General features: G+C 34.1%; 1 protein-coding gene across 6 annotated transcripts in view; it reads left to right on the top strand.

The window, feature by feature from the left end:
* The window catches only part of MAPK10 (mitogen-activated protein kinase 10), a 353,499-nt gene that overhangs the window by 260,212 nt on the left and 67,961 nt on the right, over window positions 1-25,326 (top strand). For 3 of the 6 annotated variants that reach the window (XM_012001303.1, XM_012001304.1, XM_012001305.1), the window contains exons 5-9: window positions 5,614-5,743; window positions 9,734-9,792; window positions 10,932-11,070; window positions 11,773-11,938; window positions 14,391-14,462. In XM_012001303.1, coding sequence (XP_011856693.1) covers window positions 5,614-5,743; window positions 9,734-9,792; window positions 10,932-11,070; window positions 11,773-11,938; window positions 14,391-14,462 — 566 coding nt within the window. Of the gene's footprint in view, window positions 1-5,310; window positions 5,744-9,733; window positions 9,793-10,931; window positions 11,071-11,772; window positions 11,939-14,390; window positions 14,463-23,731; window positions 23,804-25,326 lie in introns of those variants that run through there. The other 3 variants (XM_012001307.1, XM_012001306.1, XM_012001302.1) reach the window with 2 other exon arrangements.

Below are 25,326 nucleotides of genomic sequence, written 5' to 3'. Positions count from 1 at the left end.
GATTAAAAAAAAAAAAAAAAAAGACAAAGAAGGACATTACATAATGGTAAGGGTTCAATTCAACAAGAGCTAACTCTCCTAAATATATATACATCCAATACAGGAGCACACAGTTTCGTAAAAGAAGTTCTTGGAGACTTTCAAAGAGACTTAGACTCCCACACAATAATAGTGGGAATCTTTAACACTCTATCTACAGAACTTTCCACCCCAAAACAACAATATACATTCTTCTCAATGCCACATGGCACTTACCCTAAAATTGATAGTGTAATTACAAGTAAAACACTCATCAGCAAATGCAAAATAACTGAAATCATAACAGACAGTCGTTCAGACCACAGCACAATCAAATTAGAACTCAAGATTAAGAAACTCACTCAAAACCACATGGCTACGAGAAAGTTGAACAATATGCTCCTGAATGACTCCTGGGTAAATAATGAAATTAAGGTAGAAATCAAGCAATTATTTGAAACCAATGAGAACAAAGAGACAACATACCAGAACCTCTGGGATGCAACTAAAGCAGTGTCAAGAGGAAAATTTATACCTCTAAGTGCCCACTTCAAAAAGCTAGGAAGATCTTAAATTGACATCCCAACATCACAACTAAAAGAAGTAGAGAACTAAGAGCAAACAAACCCCAAAGCTAGCAGAAGACAAGAAATAACCAAGCTCAGAGCAGAACTGAAGGAGAGAGAGACATGAAAAATCCTTCCAAAAAATCAATGAATCAGGAGCTGTTTTTTTTTTAAAGTTAATAAACTAGACCACTAACTAGATTAATAATGAAGAAAAGGGAGAATAATCAAATAGACACAATAAAAAATGATAAAGGGGTTATCACCCCACAGAAATACAAACTACCATCAGAGAATACTATAAACACCTCTACACAAACTAGGAAATCTAGAAGAAATGGTTAAACTCCTGGACACATACACCCTCCCCAAACTGAACCAGGAAGAAGCTGAATCCCTGAATAGACCAATAACAAGTTCTAAAATTCAGGCAGTAATAAATAGCCTACCAACCAAAAGAAAGCCCAGATGGATTTACAGCTGAACTCTACCAGAGGGGCAAAGAGGAGCTGGTACTATTTCTTCTGAAACTAGTCCAAACAATTGAAAAGGAGGGACTCTTTCCTAACTCATTTTATGAGGCCAGCATTATCCTGATACCAAAACCTGGCAGAGATATAACAACAAAAAAGGAAAACTTCAGGCAAATATCCCTGATTAAAACTGATGCAAAAATCCTCAATAAGATACTGGCAAACTGCATCCCACAGCACATAAAAAAGCTTATCCACCACAATCAAGCTGGCTTCATCCCCAGGATGCAAGGCTGGTTTAACATACTCAAATCAATAAATGCAGTTCATCACATCAAACAGAACTAAAGACAAAAACCACATGATTATTTCAATAAATGCAGAAAAGTCTTTCGATAAATTTAACATCACTTCATGTTAAAACTCTCAATAAACTAGGTATTGAAGGAGCATACCTGAAAATAATAAGAACCATTTACAACAAACCCACAGCCACTATCATACTGAATGGGCAAAAGCTGGAAGCACTCCCCCTGAAAACTGACACAAGACAAGGATGCCCTCTCTCTCCACTCCTATTAAACATAGTAAAGGAAATTCTGGCCAGGACAATCAGGCAAGAGAAAGAAATACAGAGGGTATTCAAATAGGAAGAGAGGAAATCAAATTGTCTTTGTTTGCAGATGACATGATCCTATATCTAGAACACACCATAATCTCAGTCCAAAAGCTCCTTAAGCTGATAAGTGACTTTAGTAAGGTTTCAGGATACAAATTTAATCTGAAAAAGTCACAAACATTTCTATACACCAACAGACAAGCAGAGAGCCAAATCATGAATGAACTCCCATTCACAATTGCTACAGAGAGAGTAAAATACCTAGGAATACAGCTAACAAGGGATATAAAGGACCTCTTTAAAGATAACTACAAACCACTGCTCAAGGAAATCAGGACACAAACAAATGAAAAAACATTCCATGCTCATGGGTAGGAAGAACCAATATTGTGAAAATGGCCATACTGCCCAAAGTAATTTATAGATTCAATGCAATTCCCATTAAACTACCATTGACATTCTTCACAGAATTAGTAAAAACTATTTACAAAATCATTTGGAACAAAAAAAAGAGCCCAATAGCCAATACAATCCTAAACCAAAAGAAGAAAGCTGGAGGCATCACACTATCTGACTTCAAACTATACTGCAAGGCTACAGTAACCAAAACAGCATGGTACTTGTCCAAAAAAAAAAAAAAAAAAAAAAAGAATAAAGAAACATAGACCAATGGAACAGAATAGAGAACTGAGAGATAAGACTGCACATTTACAACCATCTGATCTTTGACAAATATGACAAAAACAAGCAATGGGGAAAGCATTCCCTATTTAATAAATGGTGCTGGGAAAACTGACTAGCTATATGCAGAAAATTGAAACTGGACCTCTTCTTTATGCATTATACAGAAATTAAATCAAGATGGATTAAAGACATAAATGTAAAACCCAAAACTGTAAAAACCCTAGAAGAAAATCTAGCCAATGCCATTTAGGATATAGGCATGGGCAAAGATTTTCTGATGAAAATGGCAAAAACAATTGCAACAAAAGCAAAAAAGGACAAATGGGATCTAATTAAACTAAAGAGTTTCTGGACAGCAAAAGAAACTATGATCAGACTGAACAGACAACCTACAGAATGAGAAAAATCTTTTGCAATCTATCCATCTGACAAGGGTCTAATATCCAGAGTCTACAAGAAATTTAAACAAATTTACAAGAAAAAAAACCAACCCCATAAAAAGAGAGCAAAAGATATGAACAGACACTTCTCAAAAGAAGACATTTATGTGGCCAACAAACATGAAAAAAAGCTCAATGTTACTGGTTATCAGAGAAATGCAAATCAAAACCACAATGAGATACCATCTTACATCGTTCACAATAGTGATTATTAAAAAGTCAAGAAACAACATTTGCTGGCAAGGCTGCAGATAGGGATGCTTTTACACTGTTGGTGGGAATGTAAATTAGTTCAACTATTGTGGAAGACAGTGTGGCATTCCTCAAAGACCTAGAACCGAAATATCATTTGACCCAGAAATTCCATTACTGGATATATACCCAAAGGAATATAAATAATTCTGTTATAAAGATACATGCACACATATGTTCATTGCAGCACTATTCACAGGAGCAAAGACGTGGAATCAACCCAAATGCCCATCAATGATAGACTGGATAAAGAAAATGTGGTACATATATACCATGAAATACTATGCAGTCATAAAAAGGAATGACATCTGTCCTTTGCAGGGACATGGATGGAACTGGAAGCCATTATCCTCAACAAACTAATGCAGGAACAGAAAACCAAACACTGCATGTTCTCACTTCTAAGTGGGAGCTGAACAATGAGAAAACATGGATACAGAAGGGGAATCACACACACTGGGGCCCACTGGGGCCAGGAAGCAGAGGAGGGAGAGCGTCAGGAAAAATAGCTAATGCAAGCTGGGCTTAATACTTAGGTGATGGGTTGATAGGTGCAGCAAACCACCATGTCACACATTTACCTATGTAACAAACCTGCACATTCTGCACATGTACCCAGGAACTTTAAATAAAATAAAATAAAATAGCTTAAAAAGTGAAAGAAAAAATAGTGTGGAATGTCATTATTAAAGAATTCCAGGACACACTTAGCTGTTTTAACTATGTCAGAACAGGTTTGTTGAATGAATGAGCAAAGGAATGAATGAAAGAGTTACTAGCTCTACCCTAATCTTCAGTAACACTCTATACCTAGAGTAGCAATGTTTATTTAGCACAGGGTCTGCATTTTCAGAGCATATTGACACACTGGAGTTTATTCAGAGGAAACTGACCAGATAGTGATGGGACTTGAAACCACATCTGACAAGTGATGGTAGGGGACTGGTAATATTTAATTTAAGAAAGAAAAGACTTACGGGAAAAGTGCTAAAAGCTAAGAGTAACTGAGTGTTTACTCTAGGCCAGGCATTGTGTGCAGCCTTTTAATAGATTTCATATATTATGGTTAATAATGGAAAGGAAATGTTTTATTTTGAGTTGCCCTGGAAGGCAGGACTAACAGTAGTCAGTGGAAACCGCAGAAAGATAACTGTTTATCAGAGTGATGGCATTTCTATTCTCAAAGCTGCCCAACAATAGAAAGAGCTGCTTAGATACAACGATTTCCATGTTTTTGGAGACAGGCAAACAGAGACTGGTGAAAGTTTTCATGGACGTAGTTTAGAGAGGAATGAGTGTTAAATGGAAGTATGGACCCGGTGAACTCTAAGACTTTCTCCAACCTTATTCTGTGAATCTGTCATTTTCTTACGGTATAGCAATTCCGTTTCTGGCTCCGAGTTCTGTGGCGTGAGCTTTCAGTGGTCAATGTTACTTCTAATTTAGTAGATCAGTTGTAGTGGATTCTGGTTTTGCATTTCCTCCTGACAACTAAGATAAAACCCAGCAGAACTCAAAGTTTCAGGGATGGGTTACATATTTTGTGAGTGCATCATTAGGTATAATGGCAAAAAGAGCCTCTCTCACTTTCTCCTTTGATCTCTAAACTTATGTACTCTACATATGAGAGAAATAGCACCAAATATTTACATTGCTTTTTCAAAGCAACAGTGTAAAAGCACCCCTATTTTCAAAGCATTGTAAATGTTCATTCTCGGTGTGAAAGCTTCACATATGAATAGCATTTATTTTTGTCTTTGTATTTAAATGCAGTTATTTATGTTTCTAAAATTCCCTGATTGCATTTCTTATTTTGAGCTTTGTTGTTGTTAATGAGAGTACACTTTGATCATCAGCCCACAAGTGCTTTTATGGCAATTAACATCACACCTTAAAAATTGGTTCTTAGTTGGGTGCCATATTATGTGGCTGTAGTCACAGCTACTAAAGAGACTGAGGCAGGAAGATAGCTTGAGCTCAGGAGTTCAAGACCAGCCTGGGGAATATAGCAAGACTCTGTTTCTAAAAAACAGTAGCAAACAAACAAAACACCTGGTTCTTGTGAATGGGTATAGAAAAAAATGTTGATTTAAAACAACCAAAGAACAATGAAGTTTTATAGCTATAAAGAATTAAATATCATATATTAACAGATGAGAAATTCAAGCTCAGAGGGATTAAATGACTTGCTATAGTCTCATGACTAGTGGGAAATTTGAATGTCTGTCTTACTTCTTATTCCACCAACTTACTGAGGCAATTATATTCTATATTCTTGGCAAGATCTTTTTCTTCTCCTTTGCCCTCTTCTCCTTCTCCCCTTCTCCTGTTTCTCCCTTCTTCACTTCCTTCAACTCTTCTTCATCCTTCTAGCATGTAGAATATTCTTATACAAGTCACTTATATCTTTACTTACAGCCTGATTGGCATGTGACCAGAGTATACAAAATCTGAGTAAGATTCCAAAATAGCATTTTCTTTACCTGTGTCCTTAGTCAAGTAGGCAAGAGTTCTAAGGAATCTTTTGCCCTTAATTCTGAGTTGCTCTTGGATCTCTACAGTGCCGCGTATGATGCTGTCCTTGACAGAAATGTGGCCATTAAGAAGCTCAGCAGACCCTTTCAGAACCAAACCCATGCCAAGAGAGCGTACCGGGAGCTGGTCCTCATGAAGTGTGTGAACCATAAAAACGTGAGTTTTGTGATTTTTAAAATTCTGGCGGTGGGAGTTTGTGCGATTGGAAAAAGAAAATGTGTCTGTACTTGAGTAAGAAAGGCTTTCTTTACTTTGCAATTCCTGCCTCTTAAGGTTGTTTATCCTGCCGATATGCTGCATTCAATTTCATTGTCCTCGTGGTAGCTTTCTGCTTAAAAATCACCTAAAAACTATATGATGTGGAAGTGCTGAATTTTATAAATATTTCCCTAGTTAGAAAATTTACCATATTTGGTTATCTTGCTCCAAATTGAGAGCTTCATGCTTTCCAAAAAAGAAATAAGACAAGCAAAGCCAAAAGCCAGGAAAAAAAAAAAAAAACCTACAAAGCACCATGCTATATTTCTTTACAATTTAGGTTTAATTTCGATTTATAAGTTAGATTTAATTATTAACAGTTGAGTTTTATTCATGTTATCTCCTTTTAGTTTCAGCTGTAGTCTGGTGGTGGCCTCTAATTGTTCAGTGAATCCACTGTGTGTTGGCATCTTATTTTTTTCAGGGATGGGCAAGTATGCAAGTACATATTTGCAAAGCACTTGAGAATGGGATCAAGAGCTTTTTCTCATCAGAACTCAGCTGGGTAGACCATTAAAGGACTTTCTTTACTTCAGAATCTAAGCTCCTTCAATCACAGGCCAAGACCTCTAGAATTCAGTCTGTGCTCCACTTGTTCCTAGTAAAGATAAATAGGAGAGAATTCATTATTTTAATGACAACTTTTATTAATAAATAAATTATAATAAATACATTGAATATATTTTACATATAAATACATAATAAATTATAAATAAAATTTTATTTTCTTAAAAATAAAAAAATAATTTTATTACAAGTAAAATCATTCTAAAGTTGTAGAATACCTTTGTAGAGTTATCTCTACAAAGTTCTTATGTATGAAAATTACACAGAACACATTACCAGCGTGGTTTTATAAACCAGGTATCTTGTCCATAATGCTCACCATCTACAAGTAGCACTGAGAAGACACAAATGTATTAGTATTAAGTTGAAAGATAATTAAATGCAAATATGCAGATCTGGGCCCCATGACAGTATTTCTCTTTTCCTCTATTCCTCTACCCTGATGACTTTTTAATTCAGTCACTTGACATATATGTGTTGAATGAATAAAATGTGCCAGGCACAGATCTAGATGGTGAAGAAAACAGACAAATCCCTGTCCAGGTGGAGTTCATGCTCTATTGGCAAGAGCAAGGCGATCCACAATAAGACAGGTCAATGTGTAAAATGTCAGGTGACGATAAGTGCTATTAAGTAAGGCAAAGCAAACAAGGAAGATTTAAAAATACTGGTCAGTGTGTGGTGGGATAGGTTTACCCATTTAAATAGGCCAAGCAGCAAAGGCCTCACCAAGAAATTAAAATTTTATGAACTGCACACCCAAATCTAATACAGCCATGCAACAAACATGAGACTTCTAGAAAGGAATATAGAAATGATAGAAAGGATGGTTCCTATGAAGAGTTATATACTAATTTGTTCTTTCAGTATGTTAAATAAAGGTAAGTGCAAGATTAGCCACATGATCAATGCAATGTATTCTGTTATGCCAAGGAGGATGGAGCATAACATTGGCAATGGAAAATGGATGGATATAAGCAATGAATCAAATGTATGGAAAGTTTTCCATACATGTATTTATATTTCCCTCATCCTCATGCCAGACCCTGTAATGCAATACAATGTGGAGAAATGCCCACTTGCTTGGTCAGTTTGAGAGAATAATACTTTCCGTTCTTGACTGAAATTTTGGAGACTTACATTTATGAAGCCTAAAAAGGAGTTCCAGATTGCAGTGATAATTTATAAATAGCACCCCACCTGCTACCTTCCTTTTATGTGTGTATGTATGTATGTATGCAGAAGTCTGCAGAAACACATTTCTGGAACGTTTTATGAAGAGGAAATCCACTACAACCAAATGTAAATTCCACATTAATAAGAACTCTGTTAATAGTGTGGAAAGCAAAGGAAGAGTAAAGTAATCTCATTAAATCTTTAATAATACGAAGAAAATCTATTTAGAAAATACTTCTTTATGGTGTTAGTTTGGTCGCCTGTTTTCTGTATTTATTATCAACTGAAAATTAGATTAAAATTGTTATTTAAAAAAAAGAATATAAATATTCAATTCTAGGAACTAGTGGGGCCTGACAAACACGGATTTACATCCGTGTGTCTGAAGATGCTGGGATAAAAGAACTGAGATTCCTGTCTGGAAACTGTTGAATTAAAATGGAAACTTTATAGCTGTGATAATCTCCTTCTACAGATGCATTTTTAAAATTGGCTCTTGCTAGGAATTAGAATTTATAAGACAGCAAAGGAAGGCTAGAGGAGAACTTCTCGAAGGGTGAAAAGTGATAAAACAAGGTCATAGGAAAAGGGAAAATAAGAACATACAGTAGGGAATAGATCTTGATAAATTACCTTTTAAAACAATAAAACTTGATTTATTTAAAATTGTAATGCTATTTTCTAGATTTCTTAGATTATCTGGATTATTTGTTCACTAGTTGATCTGGGTTAGCATTTATCCATTGTTAAGGAGTGTTCATGTGAATGTTTGTGTGGGTGTAATGTGTGCTCTATACACAATCGCTAATGTTTTTGTTTGAACAAATATCAAAATGAAATAAATTACTTTATGAGATTGATAAAGTCCTAGAGAAACAGACCCACTGTAGATGTTACCGTGAAAGACGTACTTCATAGGCAGTTTTCAACACTCACTAGCACTGAGTATACAGAATAACATGGCACTTTAATCACAAGTTTTAAAGATAATTTTAAAACAATTTTATTTCTATATGAATATTTCACACTGAAAGGTTGCTTTAGAAAAGATGATTTTTAAAAAAACTATATGACAACCATTGCCATATATATGTATACTAGAAAATATTGGATGGTACTATGATTATTTTTTGTCAACAATTTCTCAATAAGTTAAAACTACATGAGACATAAAACATTCCATAGAATTGAGTCAATTTCTCAGGTGTTTAATTTCATTTTATGTTTATTACTCCATATGTCTTTATATCATTTATAGAGTTTACTGAAATTCATTGATTGATGCTTTGAAGCTGCCTAAATCTTGACCTTGTACTTATCTATTTTTTTATAAAATAGTTGCAACTATCTTGTGAGTATAAGATTTGTATCTGTATACTTTTATATTCATTTCCTGCTGGCACGTTAGTACCAAATATTTAGCTGGAAGAACATTTTGAGTTATTGATCTATGAACTCTATTTGGAAATGTGACAAGGGGTTTTTACAAAATTTGCTTATGCTAGAAGGTAGATTTCTTTACTAGCTAATATATAAAATAAAGCAGGAAACAAAAAGCTGCTAACTGAATGTAGAAAACTTTTAAATAATTTGCTACTAAATTCATCATTGATATCATCTAGAATGCACCTTTCCCCACACATATTATTGGAGCATTAGTTTAATATTTGAGGGTGAGGTAGAAGTAAAAAAATATAAAGTAACAACACAAAAAAGTCATGAAGTAGAATACGACTTTGTTCATCTGGAGGAGAAGTATCCCCTTGCTATGTTTCGCTGAGTGTTTTACTGCCACCTCTCTTCTCACACCGCATTTCTTCCTTTTTTGTTTAATCCCCCAAAGGCCCATATTCTGCCACGAGGAATCACACTTGAAAGCAGTGTAACAATTATGCATCTCTCTGATTCTTTCTTCTGCCCAAGAATTGAGCTTTTTAGCTGCATTATTAACCTGAAGACAGATCATCTGTTCTTTCTGAGTATACTTTTCTGTGTCCTGTGAGACAGCTCTAGAAATTTTTCCAACTTCTCCATTTCCACCATAGCATTAGTGAGTGACTTTGAGTTGAAATAAAATTTAAAAATAATACATTCTCTCTCTTTTTTCTTTCTCTCTTTTCCTCTGTCCCTTCCACTCTCTTTCAGATTATTAGTTTATTAAATGTCTTCACACCCCAGAAAACGCTGGAGGAGTTCCAAGATGTGTAAGTAACAAAACTCATAAAGGAAGGGAGAGCACAGCACTTAGATAGCCCAAGGGAATAACACACACACACACACACACACACATACACACACACACACAGTTGAAATCCCTTGTACTGATCAAAGAGAGGTAAGAGGTGGGGTCAAATGAAAGGGGTCCAGTGATAGGTCAAGAAGATTCTGTTTGTGTGTGGAAAGACATTCTGCCTCCTTTTGACCTTGTGGCTTTATATGCTCTGTTGTTCCATACTCTTGGTCACTCAGGGAAGGCTTATTTATTTATGATTATTAATAGATTCCATGAACTTTCTACAATGAGTTAATTTACCTGAAGAAATAGTAATAAGGCTAGGCATGCTGGCTCACGCCTATAATCCCAGCACTTTGGGAGGCCAAGGCAGATGGATCACGAGGTCAGGAGATCGAGACCATCCTGGCCAGCATGGTGAAACCCCTGCCTCTACTGAAAATACAAAAATTAGCCAGGTGTGGTGGTGTGCACCTGTAGACCCAGCTACTTAGGAGGCTGAGGCAGGAGAATTGCTTGAACCTGGGAGACGGAGGTTGCAGTGAGCCGAGATCGCACCACTGTACTCCAGCCTGGGCGACGGAGCGAGACTCCATCTCAAAACAAACAAACAAATAAAAAGAAATAGTAATAAAAGGGACATGAAAATTATCTTTATTCTTTCGATCTTTGTAGTGTCATTGATTTTGTGCAACGTCTACCCAGTAATGACAACAGATGGAGGAGAGGAAGTGATTCCCTAGTACCTTGTCCTTAACACAGGTACATTGAATTTAGGAAGAAGCTGTTCTGAATTTTTTTCTTATTTAAAATTATAATACTCACAAAAGAGTTGAGGGTATACAGGGGAAAGTGAAGGCAAAATTAAGGTTAAAAACTCTATGGACACAAACCACACACTAATAAATACTTTTTCTACTAGCAACCTTGTGGTAGGGTTTGTATAGCTAACACACATGCAATACCTGGAAATTCTCATAGTCTTGATTCAGTCAAACGCAGAGCTAAGAAGTTCAGAAGACTTACAGAGTTAGGAGAGAATTCTGACTAACTGAAAGGACTTCATAGATCTCGTGACCTGGAACTAACACTGTGGATTTACCCTTCTAGTTACTTAGTAATGGAACTGATGGATGCCAACTTATGTCAAGTGATTCAGATGGAATTAGACCACGAGCGAATGTCTTACCTGCTGTACCAAATGCTGTGTGGCATTAAGCACCTCCACTCTGCTGGAATTATTCACAGGGTAAGAACACCTTCTCTAGAATTACAATTCAAATGCTTTAAGAGAAGAGGAAGAGTAACTGTAGATTATTTTCTTTATACAGGGGGCATTGGTCAAATATAATATACTTCCTCATTTCTTTGATATTGGAATTGGCACCTAGTTCACTAATTGTAGAAGGAAATTCTAGTAGTTGAGTTTGTTCAATGTTATGTTTTTGGCTCATTGAGATGCAGCTTCTTAGAAGCCTCATGCTTTCAGCTCCTTGATTGGCAGAAGTCATATGTGCAACTGAAATAAGACAATTCATTTCCATAGTTTGTTTCTGGCAGCATAAAGACAGCTGCCCTGATCTGTTCTTCTGTCAGGCCTAGAAATGATATATATGTTGAAAGATTTATGTTGTCCTAAGGAGAAATGTAACAGAAGACAATCAATGATACATTTTTTTTTTCTAAAACCTCATCCCAAGATCAGTGTAAATTGTGAAAATGATAATACAATTTTTTTCTGGGATTAAAAAACCTTCTGAAGATTTTTTTTTAATCCAAAAACTAACAGTTAACTTATTTGTAGCAGTAATCATTTGCCTTGTTTAGGGCTCTGTAGGTCAGGGGGACCTCATCAGTGCTACTGCAAGATTGCTATGTTGATTGAGTCAATGGAAATAACATGTTTCACTTGATACTGGCTTTTAATTTTTTCCCTTATCCTTATTGTTAGGATTTAAAACCAAGTAACATTGTAGTCAAGTCTGATTGCACATTGAAAATCCTGGACTTTGGACTGGCCAGGACAGCAGGCACAAGCTTCATGATGACTCCATATGTGGTGACACGTTATTACAGAGCCCCGGAGGTCATCCTGGGGATGGGCTACAAGGAGAACGGTAGGGATGCTTCTGGAGAGCAGCATCAAAACCGTGAATAAAATGGGTGCACGTTGTAGATAGCCAAGGGGAATGTTCTCTTTCATGTACATGCTTTTATAAGGTAGGGCTGCCAGATAGCATATTCAGGGTTTTTTTTTTTTTTTTTTAATACTACTGGTAAGAAACACTCATTAAAAATGTGAAGGATGTTATTGACAAGTCAGCTTTGCTAGAAGAGCACTAAATGTTAATAGTGAAAAAGAATTGTAAATGGAGTCTGATTAAACAGTCAAGTGGATACTGATTAGCACACGTGCCTAGATATTGAGAAAAATTGCTATTTGGGTTGCAGCTCAGCTGAGCATGAGTGTGAAAGCAGGAAGGAATCTACCGCATTTAGCCATTTGGCTTTTATGTCGTATCTCAGACTGATGGCTGTATTTCTAGAAAAAGACAAGCAAAAATGTGACACAAATCCTGGGAGTGAAAATCTTCACAGACAACTTTGAAATAATCCAAATTATTTAAATTGAATAAGAATTTCTGTAATAATTTAAGTTGCTCTGTAAGAAATATTTAGAGTAGCAATTGCCTAATAAATTCTTATATATTCCAAAAATCGTAAAAAAGGAAAATGTCAAATTTGACACTACTGCTTTCCTAAAGAAAATCTAATATTCATGAACACTTTAAAATGAAGGCTGTGGAAGGAATCTTAAAAATGTATTACAATTGAGTGTTGTTGATTAAAACTAAGGATTTATTAAATATCTATTAGAAAACATTGCAGTGTATTATTTTGATGAGACTATATCTTACAAATAATGCACCATATTGAAAAACATATTCAATATACTTAGGAATTAAAATAGTTTTAAATTAGGATTGTATATGTATTCAATGTATCTTAAATATTTATTTTATATTCTATTGTATTTAGTTTTAGCAGACTATTTTAATAAGTTCTATAAAAATAATCAGGGTATTTTTATGTTCAGGTGCTACAGGGTACTTTTGTGAAAATTCCCTGGCCACTGAAGTTTGCAGAAACTTCTTTGTATACTCTTAGATTAGAAGACAGATAATGTATGTATGCATTTATACAGAGGAAGTTAAAAAGTCACCTCTTACGAAGGTCAAGTTCACCCTGGTGGGCAACGTCAGAGTTCTGGCACCTTTTGACTCAGAAGAGATGAATCTAGTCCTCCTCACTAGGCAATACCACATCTAATTCATTCAGAAAAGAGGACATTTTTATACTTTCTTCACAAGTTATTGAGAAACAAAGTCAAGAATCAAGAATGTACAGGAGACTGGGGTGGGGGAGAGGATCTGAATTTGCCTATTCGGGCTTTTCAGATCTTGGCACTGCAAATAGCTGGTATTAAAATCCCTTTCCCTTTCCTCACTAGAAAGAATTGCAAGTCGCTGCCTTAGGTTTGCGACTTCTCTAAGTCCATGGAGGAGGCCTGCCTGGCACCCTGGTGCTGCCCTCCCACCAACGGGTGGAAGGTTATCATGCAGAAAAACCTGCTTGCTCCCACATCAGGCATGCCCTGCTGTCCCCTGCACCTAGCCCCGCCTTCCTTCCCCATGGAACAATTCGGCCAAATGATTCTGCCCAAAAGTTTCCTTTGTCCATAATAAAAAACAAGTTGGAAAGGGGTAAAGATTGGTAAGAGAAGGCAAAGCATGTTTTCCTAACAAGCTTGACAATTTGGAAATAAATATATGTACGTAACAATTTTTAACACATTTAATACTTTTTTCACTTTCCTTCCAGATGACTCCTTTATACATGTGCTAATTCATCATATGTCCTTTTTCTTGAAATATTTCAAATGGAAACTAAAACTGATGTTTATTTACAAGAATAAACTTCTGAAGGAAAAGCTAAGTCCTAAATACCAGGAATTCCAATTCTTTTGCCTCTAAACCATGGTTCCAGTTATTTCCTGGTTTCTTGGATTTGGTTGAATTTATCTTGTTTTGCTCCTGCCCCGGCCCCCTGAAAAAAAGGTGGTCTCTTGTTGCCCTATTATCTGTAACTGAATAGAATAGAAAGTGAAAATAGCCACCTCTACAAGTTAATATCGTTTTCTCTGCATCCAGAAAATGACACAGAAAACCCTTTGGTGGCTTTTAGCTGTCACCTGCCATGGAGATACTTTTGGTTTAGCTATTGCTTTTCTCTGTCACCAACGTCACCACTTTGTGGCGCTACTGAGAGGCAATGTACAGAATCCACAAAGTAATGGTTTTTTAAAGATTAATTTGAGTTCTAATACTAGACACTGTTTATGTCATAGCGTAGTGCTGGTTTCAATTCACCTTTTGGCCAACTTTTGGTGGGAGGTGAAAATTGTACTTTTAATCAAACTGTTCTTTTTCCTCCTCCTTCAGAAGTCAATTATCTTAGTTAACTTTACTTTCCTCCCTTTTCTTCACTACCCTCTCTCTCCTGTTCTAGTGGATATATGGTCTGTGGGATGCATTATGGGAGAAATGGTTCGCCACAAAATCCTCTTTCCAGGAAGGGACTGTATCCTTGTACCTTTTGCTACAGCTTTACCTGTTTTGTTCTCTCTCCCTTTTAAACACATAATGATTTTACCAGGAGAGTAAAGATAGAAGCAAAAAGTTGGGTAAGTGGTGTTATTGTAATAAAAAAGTGATGATTTCTATAATCTGACCAGTACCGAAGATTACCTACCACAATGATTTCTTTTCATTAAATTTCAATAGGCTTTTTTCTTCTAAAATTACTTTCTTGCCTGCAACTAAAAATAGTAATGCTATTTTCCTTTAGTAACAGAGGCCACCAGATCCCAAATGATTAAAATATATTTACCTTTATAACTAGAAAAATAAATCACTATTTGCGAGTCATTTTCCATCTCCTTTCTAAAACTATTTTGTGCTTCTACAATATTTAGGCATAAAAGTTGCTCTCCTTGCTGACATTCTAAGCTTCTGTCTATGGCTTCATTGATTTAAACTATTCTTGACACTAAATCAAGTCTTTAACAGGTCAATATATCATATCCTCCTCAAAACATGAACTTCTGCATTTAAAAATTGTAATTATTGTTCAAGTTGCTGGTGGTCAGGTGAGTTCAATGTAGACTTCCCTCACCTGACTTAGAGATGTGACATAGACATACATACTTGTTTTCCCAATTAAATTTATAATTTCATGAAGCAATTTTGATTTAAGTTCTACTACTGAGTCCTGCAATAGAGTCCATCAGAAATTTTCCTGTAGAGCTATCTATGATTTGGGATTATCAAATGAACTGATACATTTCTTAAATGGCCATAAGTTAACTCTCTAGTAAAGGTACAGATTTGTGTTTGTAATATATAGACAATAAAGTTTACATATAATAGTAGAATATACTTTTAAAAATACAAAAATACCTTACTACATATACTAGTGCAAATCTAAGTATAACCACAATTGACAACTTTAACAACTACAATACAGGATTGAATTTAGTATATTTATTACATATGGATGTTTTGGAAATTGGCAATAACCATGTGACTCATAACTCTATTAACCATTCTATTGGATTGATAAGAAAATTTTATTAAGGAATCCTTTTATTATGTAAGAAATGTTATGATTTTTTTATTTAGGTATTTAAAAAGTCCAACAGCAAAAACCAAAAACAAAAAAGAAAATGACTCAACAAGAAGTGGGTACCATAATAAGCTTGTATTTAGGTAGACATTTATTCATTCTGCTGGATATTAATGAGATAGTCTCGAAATTCCACTAGTAATATAAGAGTAATGACATGTTCTAGAACTGCACTGTCTAGTTGGTAGCCACTAGCCACATGTGGTTATTCAGCACTTGAAATTATAACTAGTCTAAATTAAAATGTGTTTTATATGTAAAATGCATACCAGATTTTGAAGATTTTTTAAAAGCATGTAAAATATATTATTAATAATCTTATATAGATTATGTTGAGGTGATGGCATTATGAATATATTGGATTAAAGATATATGCTGTTAAAATTAAACTCACCTGTTTTTTATTCTTTTGAATGTGGACATTAAACTTAAAACTACATATATGATTGGCATTTGTGACTGTCATTTTTCTATTAGACAGTGCTGGTCTAGAAGATAAGAAAACTACATGGCAACCATTTATTTATAACCAGTCTCAAGGTCTTGAATCTCTGTTTGCTCCATGTTCCTTTCCTATATTTAGTGTGAAGTATTATTTTCACCATTAGATTTTATATGGCTACTTAGGAAAATTTATTTCATTTTAAATTACTTATCTATAGTTTGGGGATTAATTATATGCCTAGTATAGTTTATTTGAACAAATTATAATGCACATTCATATTTAAATGTGCTGACTTTATTCAAAAGTAGGAATTACTCTCTTCATGCTTTTGTCTTTGGTATATAATACATTTTAGACAAAGAAGGAACCTCTCAATCAATACTCAGAGTGAATTGCACGGCCATATCTCTTTAATGTACTTGTCAGTGGAAAGCAAAAAGCCACAGGATTTCTCATTTTCATGTGACATTTTGTTACATGTCACTTGATTTCACATAGCGAGGTTGTCCTGTGAGATCTTATTTAGCTCTTCAGGCATTTATGAGGATTGCTTTTCTTCTATTTTGACAGTATTAAATTTAAAAGCCAATAAAAAAGAAAAAAAGTAAAAAGTTTTCAACTCAATCTAACCCTTCAGAAAAACAAACAAAAAATAGCACCATATTGATAATTCTATTTTCTTTTAAAAATTTTTCTCTTGGAAGCCGCCCCCCACCCCCGCTTTTTATCCTAGTTTGTTTTAGAAAAATTTTTGGAGCTGAAATTATTTGTGTGAAAATTAATACATAACATTTATATCCTTGATATGTATGAACCTAAACATTAAAATAATCTCTAATACAAATAATGTAGATTATAATAAAGGTTTTCATTCATTATATAATGTCTATATTTCTTTATCTCAAGATGATGATTACATAGTACAGCAGTCTTTAATAGCCTAGTGCCATATGTGATAATGACCCTGCAAGTGGACCTAGAAGTTAAAAAAAATTGCATAAAGACATCTACAATGGAAAGCCTTTTGCTTAAGTTAAATTTTACTGAAAAATCAGTAGATATTTTCCAATGAAATAGGTTAGAAAAAAAGTTTCCTTTTTGAAAATGTTTCCATTTGGATTTCTTAGCCCCTTTTACCTATAATTAAAATTATAACTTAATGTTTAAACTTATGGTTATATTTAAAAAAATAAACCTATAGAAATTTCAGTTAAATAATGTGCTTTGTCAGTTTTGAGTGGAATTGTTTTATTAATCTTTAAATGAAATTATTATCATTTTATGCACAGGGCTTCCTAGCAACAACTGAGCAGTCAGATAACCTCTCAAACTGTGACTATCAGACACAAAGCTGAGGGCTGATTCAAGTTACTTATCGGCAGAAGAATTCCACAATTTTAAGCATATTGAAATTACTCTAACATTTATTAGAAGAAATAGCAAAGCTAAGTATATGCTAATTGATACCTTGATCTCTTCCAAGATTCTGCAGAAATTTCAAAAAACAATCAGAGGTTCACATGTCTTTCACCTGGAATTATTCAGAGTAATTTATATTAAATTACTGAGGCTGAAAAATGATGTGATAATGCTATCATAATAATCAACATTTTTCTTCTCTCTTCACAGAACTTTTAAACTTGAACCCTAAGCAAAAATAGTTAAAATGTCTTGATGAATCAGAGAATCTCATGAAATTGTCATTGATGACTGAAGTTTAACTACTTTCCCACATTCAAACTATCTTTGCATTTTGAGAAACATTGTGGGGGTTTCTTGGTGGTTGATATGATCTAGATGATATCACAGGGAATTGTCTTGGTTACTAAATTAGAATGTTGGCAAAATAAACAAAATTGAACAACATAAACAGTACATATTTGCTTTTCTACCTATTAGTTTGCTAATTATTTTAATATCCAGAGGATCACTTCTTAATACTTATTTTTCTTGTGTAAAGTATTTCTTAGTTATACATACACTATCATATACTTAATTTTCACTATAGTTTTATGATTAAAACATTTCATAGCATATATTTTTACAGTGTAGTTTATTTGAACAACATTATAATGCACATTCATATTTAAATGTCTTACTAAACATTCTTTAAACATTCTTAAACCCATGCTGACTTTCCAGTTAGAGAGTAGTAAATATGCCAGGTCAATTTTTTTTTATGTAGTCCAAAGAACAGATAAAAGAAATCAATGACTTTAGTTTCACTCAGATTTTGTTCCTTTCAATAAAATTTACAGGAAAGCAGTTTTACAATGCTTCCTTAGAAGTTTTTTCTAAGAACTATCCAGTCATTGACTGCCTCTACCTTCCCAAACCCCAACCAGGGCATGCCATCTTGTTGATTATCAAAGACTCCTATTGTCCCAGTAGAATTTTCTTGAGTCCTTTCCTCAAACCTGCTTCTTTTAGATACATTCTTCAACCTTATTTTTTCCATTCTACTTCAAATGGTAGCTAGCACCTTCTTTGAGCAAACCCTGTGCTGTTCCTTTATCTAAGTTCTTGGCCAATATTCTCTGGATATAAAATTAAAGACAGGCATGCTGCACACATTTGAAAATTCTAGACCTCAAGTATATTATATCCAAAGCTAACAGCTGAACTGCTAAAATAGCTCCTCTTGCCTTTCCCTCTGAAGAACAAGAAATTGCAGTTAGAATCAAAGAGATATACACATAACCTTGCCAGGGAGCCAAGTTATTAAGGAACAGGTAAATGGTTTTCCAAAAATATATTTGAAGAAATAAGAAAAACATCCTCAAATTAACTGAATGCTATATCTTTTTAAAGTTTGAATATGAACATTAGGAAGGATCAAAGTAAAATGAACAAAAATTTGTGGTTACAGATTGTTATATCCATCTAGCACAGAGATACTTTTAAATTCTTCTTACCTCTTTGAAATGATAGTGCTTAATTGCTAATAAACTTTTGCAACTAACAACTTACTATACAGTCTAACTCTGTTTCTTAGAATTAAGACAATACAGGGTTATTTCAAACAATATAAAATTTATGGCTTTAAATAAAGTTAGGATGAAAAAATTTAGTAGGCATTCTTTGACATCTCTAAACAAATTGCACGTAATTATAAACATATATTTAAAAATAAAATTATTATTTATTTGAATTTGTTTAAAAGAATACATTTTGACCACTAGTGTGCCTGCTGCTTTTCTCTTTTATTATTATTTTATGAAAATTCAAGACAGGATTCACCAGAATGGAAGCTGAAGATTCCGAGATTGTAAAGAAATAAAAGCAAGTTTAATAGGTAGAATCAAGGAGAAAGTCTTTTTCTGATTTCTTGGCATTACAATATTTAGCGTTAAGTTTTGTGAATTGTTGCTTATTTTTCTTACTTAGATTCATATGTGCAAAATATGTACATTCTTAGTTTATGTATGTCAGTAGTCTTTTAGAATTCTATCTTTGAACTGAAGTTTAATACAAGGTCCTTTTGTTAAATAACTAAATTTAAGACTTAGTTAACTAATTTTAAAAGAAATGCTCTAACTTTATAACTGATAACTTTGTAACTTACAATTTTTATAAAATTATAACAAATAATTTTCAAAGAAATGTTCTGATTTTAGAAAACTATATTAATTCTTCATGCTATTGTGTGTTGAGTCATTCATTGAAAGAAAATTTGTCTAAATTCTATACTAAATGAAAATATACTTAGGTGTGTTAAGGAGAAGTCTCAGAAATTGTGACAGAAGAATTACATAATCCCCTAGAGAGGAAACATTTTCCAGGATAGAAGCTCACATAGTCCAAAAATTATTTAATCGTGGATCATGATCTAAGCTATTAGACGGAGTATGGAAGTAGCAATATAGTTCTTTATTTATTTAGATTTAACTTCCAGGGCTTACATTATATCATTTCTGTCTCTTGGTTAGAAGTAGGAAAAAGATAATTTAGTATAAGCTAATTTCTGACAAATAATATGACATGAGATGTTCAGAGGTCCTCACTCTGAAAATTAACCATATTTTGGTAACACCAAAACTTACTCAACATTTCTTCTAAGGAAAGTGACTCAGTATCTGAGTGTTACAATTGCAAGTGAATCTGCCTTCTGCCTATGGGAATGATAGAATGATGATGGAAGAATGTGATGAATCAGAATTTTAAAAGCCACCAGAATTCTACCTTGGCAACTTTAGTGTACAGAACTCTTATAGAGATCCAAATGCTGTATTGGATTGTCTCAGAAAGCATAAAAATCCAGTTTCCAACAGTGATTGAATTTGCTAATTACATCTAAGGTCTATGCACAGTCCCTATTCATTGTAATATCTGACAATTTCATAAAATAATCTATTCTTAACTTGATTAGCAATATATATATATCACTAATATATTCAAATACATATTGTATTAGTATGTTTATGCATCCTAATATAGAGATATTAGTAGAGGGAAGACTTACCACTACCATCTTCCTGTTCAATAAGAGTTGGTATCAAATTCTTTTATTATGTATTTTCTGTTAGTGGGGATGGCAAATGCATGAAGTTTGGTACAGTGAGTTTATCTTGAGCCATAATCCTGTCTTGAGTACATAAAAATCTATATAAATTTATGTGCATATATTCAATCTTTGTAATTCAAGATAACAGAGCTTATCATTTCTAGGCACAAGGCTTAGCACTTTGGTAACATAGATATAAATATTCTCTAGGTATAGTGAATGGTGAGTAAAGTTAAAATGGGAATTAGAAAGATTTCCAGGATATTATCACTCAGAAAGATATATTAAAATAAAGAAAATGAAATTCAATATGTACTTCAGAATCTCAGATCTAGAGCCTATATCTCTGCATTATTTTTATGCAAAAGTTTTGTGATCTATTAAATCTATTTTGAGTTCTGCCCATGAAGATATATTTTAAATAAATGTTCTTCTTTTACATTGGAATATATCTCAGATCCCCCACACCAAAAAGAGAACTGTGAGACATACCAGTTATTAATACCAGTAATTAAATCAACAACTGGGCCGGGTGCGGTGGCTCATGCCTGTAATCCCAGTACTTTGGGAGGCTGAGGTGGGTGGATCACAAGGTCAGGAGATCGAGACCATCCTGGCTAACATGGTGAAAACCTGTCTTTACTAAAAATACAAAAATTAACTGGGTGTGGCAGCATGTGCCTGTAATCACAGTTACTCAGGAGGCTGAGGCAGGAGAATCGCTTGAACCCAGGAGGCAGAGGTTGCAGTGAGCCAAGACCTTGCCACTGCACTCCAGTCTGGTGACAGAGCCAGACTCCGGCTCAAAAAAAAAAAAAAAAGAAAAAAAAATTAACAACTATATAGAATTAGTTTGGAGCTAAAACAACATAGAGACCGGAATTTCAGGTAGGCCATCTGTTGTTATTGTTGTTGCTGTTGTTTAAAGGCATGTGAAGAACAGAAAAACAAACAAAAGAAAAAATCAAGGGATTTTAGCCAGAAAGATAAAATTGTCCAGTTTTAGGAGAGGAATGGAGGAATGGTTAGGGATTATAGGTTATAGTTACATATTTTAAGGTTATTATTTGGATGAGGAAACATGACAAATCCTGTTTACCTAATGAAGAGAAGTTCCATAGGGTCAATGTGATTCAATATGTAGGATGCCTTTCCAAGTGATTTCAACAATAAAATAGATTGCCTAGTGAGTGGTGTTTCCTCCATTGGAAAGATTTCTTTATTATAGATGGAAATATATAATATAATTATGTAAATTTAAAATAAACCTTTCCCAAAGATATTTAATTCCCAGATATAATTTTAATATATTATTTAATAGATGATGATTTGATACATAAATAATATTTATTGAGGACTTGCTATGTATCAGGCAATTGTGCAAGGATCTTTACCAGACATAACTTTTCCAAGTCTTCTATAAAACTCTGCATAATAAATACAGCTTATCATCAATATTTTAGAGGACAAAATTGAGGTTTAGAGAGAAGTAACCTGGCCAAAGTCACATAGTTGGAAAATAATAGAGTTGGTTCTCTAGCAGAAAAAGATGAATATATCTGCAAGAGATATTGTAAAAAACTATTTTATACTAAATAAGAAATAGAAATAGATGTTTCCTAAATCCCAGACACGTTAATGGCAGAAACCATTTTTTCCAAACGTTTGAATGGAGACAGGCAAGAGAAAACACCACATATTGAGTTTTTTTATCTCAATATTTTTTGTATATCTCTTCCACAATATCTATAAAATATAGATACACCATAAATAGCAATTTAGTCAAACTGGTCTCTTCGGACAGTATGATAGGAATACTTGGAATTTAAAAATAAATATGTTTTCAGTTTTTTTCCTTTAATCAAAGATTTCTCAATACCAACCTGTTGTGAGACAGATATTACTTGAAATGACAAACACGTTAATAATAAAGGGATGCACAACTGTTTGCTCTATCTTTCCCTGATATTTCTGCATGTCAGTTGCTTTCCTGAACTGGAAGCAAAACATATTTGCTTCTTTGGGTATGCTTATCACCTTCAAAGCCATAACCATTTCTTTGCAGTGATCACTTTGTTTAGGTGTTAAATCAAACAATGGAAACTTTGAGTTTAACCCGAGTGAGATTTTCACATTGGAATGAATCTCATGAGGATCTCTTTAAGGTCACTGCCAAATTACAAGATGTAATTTGAAAAGTAAGTGGAGCAAAATTATATCGTGCTGCTATCTTAATGCCTTTCCCTATTTGCTCCCCCTCAGCATCCCTAATTCTTCTTGTTTATTTTCCCCCCCACAAGAATGCCCTCTCTTTCTGACTTTTAAGTAGAACAAGTGAGTAACCAAGTATGGTTCAAGAGAGAGAGTTCACTTTCTTGCTTCACCCTTCCCCATTTTGCCCCTCCCTGTGTGCACTCTGTCCTGGCTTCCTGGTTTTAAATTCTGGATGATACCTGGCAATAACAGAGAGACCATTATACTTTCACCTTGAATTCCAGGTTTCTTTTGATTTACAGTCTCAGAAGAAGTATCAGCTCTTTAGTCATGTTGTTTATTTCACATTGAACCATCCCATTTTGAAAGCCAGCGTTTCTTATCATTATAAGGCAACCGTGTTTATAAGAATAAGACAAGGCTTCCTGCTGAGAAACATGCTCCTTTGATGGGAGTCAATGAAACTAAGACAACATATTCTGAAACATTCATTCTTAAACTGGCTTTTCACTTCTGGAACTGCATTTATAAATAAGGGTAAATGTGTTTTATAAAAGAAACTCTTTTGAGGTTACTGGCAGCTCAGCTTTTTTCTTTTTTTCAAATATGTATACAAGAGTAAAAAAGAAACTGATCTGCATACTAACACTATCTGGAATAATTTATGATAAAAATCAGTAGGATTCTAGTAGATGAATGCAAATTAGACCTTTTAAATCAAAACCTAAATTAATCATTGAGTTATAATTGCAAAGTAATATTATTCTACATTAGGTAGCATTGGGTAGCATCGTTATTTCAGTCATATGACAGAAAAGGGCCTTGACAGCCTATGTTCTCCCCTTTTCACCATTTAAAATACTAATGATCATGCCACCGGCCTCTCATCCAGTCAGTGAAAAGTCAGACTATTGCTCTATGGCATGAGTAGCCCAGTGTTTTCATTTATTTGTTGTTCTATTCCTGTGTTCTTGTTTATCTTCATTTCATTTTTGTTTTCAGTTGACATGTGGTCAGTAGGGTGCATCATGGGAGAAATGATAAAAGGTGCAGTGCTGTTTCCTGGCACTGATCGTATCCTTCTTAGCAGCCAGTGGTATCTATGGGTGTCACTCTCAATTAATTCCCTTTTGTCTCAAATGCAATACTGCTTATGGTATTTGTTCACTGTCCTTAGAGAGTTTCTGCGAGACTCAATGTCAAATATTTACAAGCTGGCATTATGGCAGAGTAACTTGGTCTCCTAGTAAAATCTTATGTGTATAATACAGTAACAAATATGAAAGAATCAATCTGATATCAAAAGGTCTGCCTTAAATCAGTTCTATCAAACTAATAACTTTGAGTACTATTCTTCCTTCTTTTTGTTGTTGTAGATGTTTCAAAATTAAGATATATTCATAGCTAGATAATAAATAACAAAGTCTTTCAGTCCTAAGACTGAAGATTTATACTTTGATATAATGAGAAATATTCATTTGGCATGGAAATTTTTATCAGATTCACGTTCCTCCACAAATACTAATTGGTTTATTTTGACATATATTTAGAAAGCATGGATGTGAATTTCATTTAAAATTGATCAACTTTTTCTAAAATTACTTTTCTCATTCACTCCATTTATGGGAATAATAGCTCCAATTCCTTCTCTTATTTTCTGCATATTATTAACAGGTGCAATACTTAAAACCTCATTAATTAACAACAGTTATATAAAATATCTGAAGAAATACATTGAAATCACTTGAATAAGTAAAAGTGATTCTCTCTTAAGCAGCAAATAATTAACAAGTAAAGATCAAGGCCAGATGTGGTAGCTCATGCCTGTAACCCCAACACTTTGGGAGGCTGAAGTAGAAGGATCAGTTGAGCCCAGGAGTTTGAGACCAGCCTGGGCAACAGAGCAAGACCCCTCTCTCTACAAAAACAAAAACAAAAAATTTAGCCGGACATAGTGGCAGCACCTGTAGTCTCAGCAACAAAGAAACTAGCCGGCAGGATAGCTTGATCCCCAAGGTCAAAGCTGCAGTGAGCAGCGATCATGCCGCTGCACTGCAGCCTAGGCAACAGAATGAGACCCTGTCTCCAAACAAACAAACAAACAAACAAAGAGATTCCAGAGGTTCTGCAGTATTAAATATATATGAATAGTGTGTGATTAGTGATTTGTATATGGATGTATCATGGGTCCTAGCATCAGGCTTGAAAATAAGTTACTCCTTTAGTTAGTTAAATATCCCTGTACACTTAGTCACTTAGGAAAGTTTTATGTCTTCGTCCTACTAAAGGTAAAACCTCTGCTTTAAGAACATACTTCAAAAATAAAATTGAGCCTATAATAATGGGGTTTTAATGTGTAATTAGACTAAATCTAATTCCTAATATAGTGCATCCATACCATATTATGATTAGCCATTTGCATTGTTTCTAATACCTACATTACAATTTTTAATCAAATGTCTACAATGTAATATACAAAATCGAGGATTAATATTTATATCTGGTTTTACATATATATACATATATAAATATATATATGGTTTCATACATATATTCTCTCTACATATTAAAAGAAACAGTTCTAGAAATGATTGAAT

Source organism: Mandrillus leucophaeus, unplaced genomic scaffold, assembly GCF_000951045.1.
Source record: "Mandrillus leucophaeus isolate KB7577 unplaced genomic scaffold, Mleu.le_1.0 Scaffold658, whole genome shotgun sequence".
Taxonomy (NCBI): Eukaryota; Metazoa; Chordata; class Mammalia; order Primates; family Cercopithecidae; genus Mandrillus; species Mandrillus leucophaeus.
This window is presented reverse-complemented; position numbering and strand designations above follow the sequence as displayed.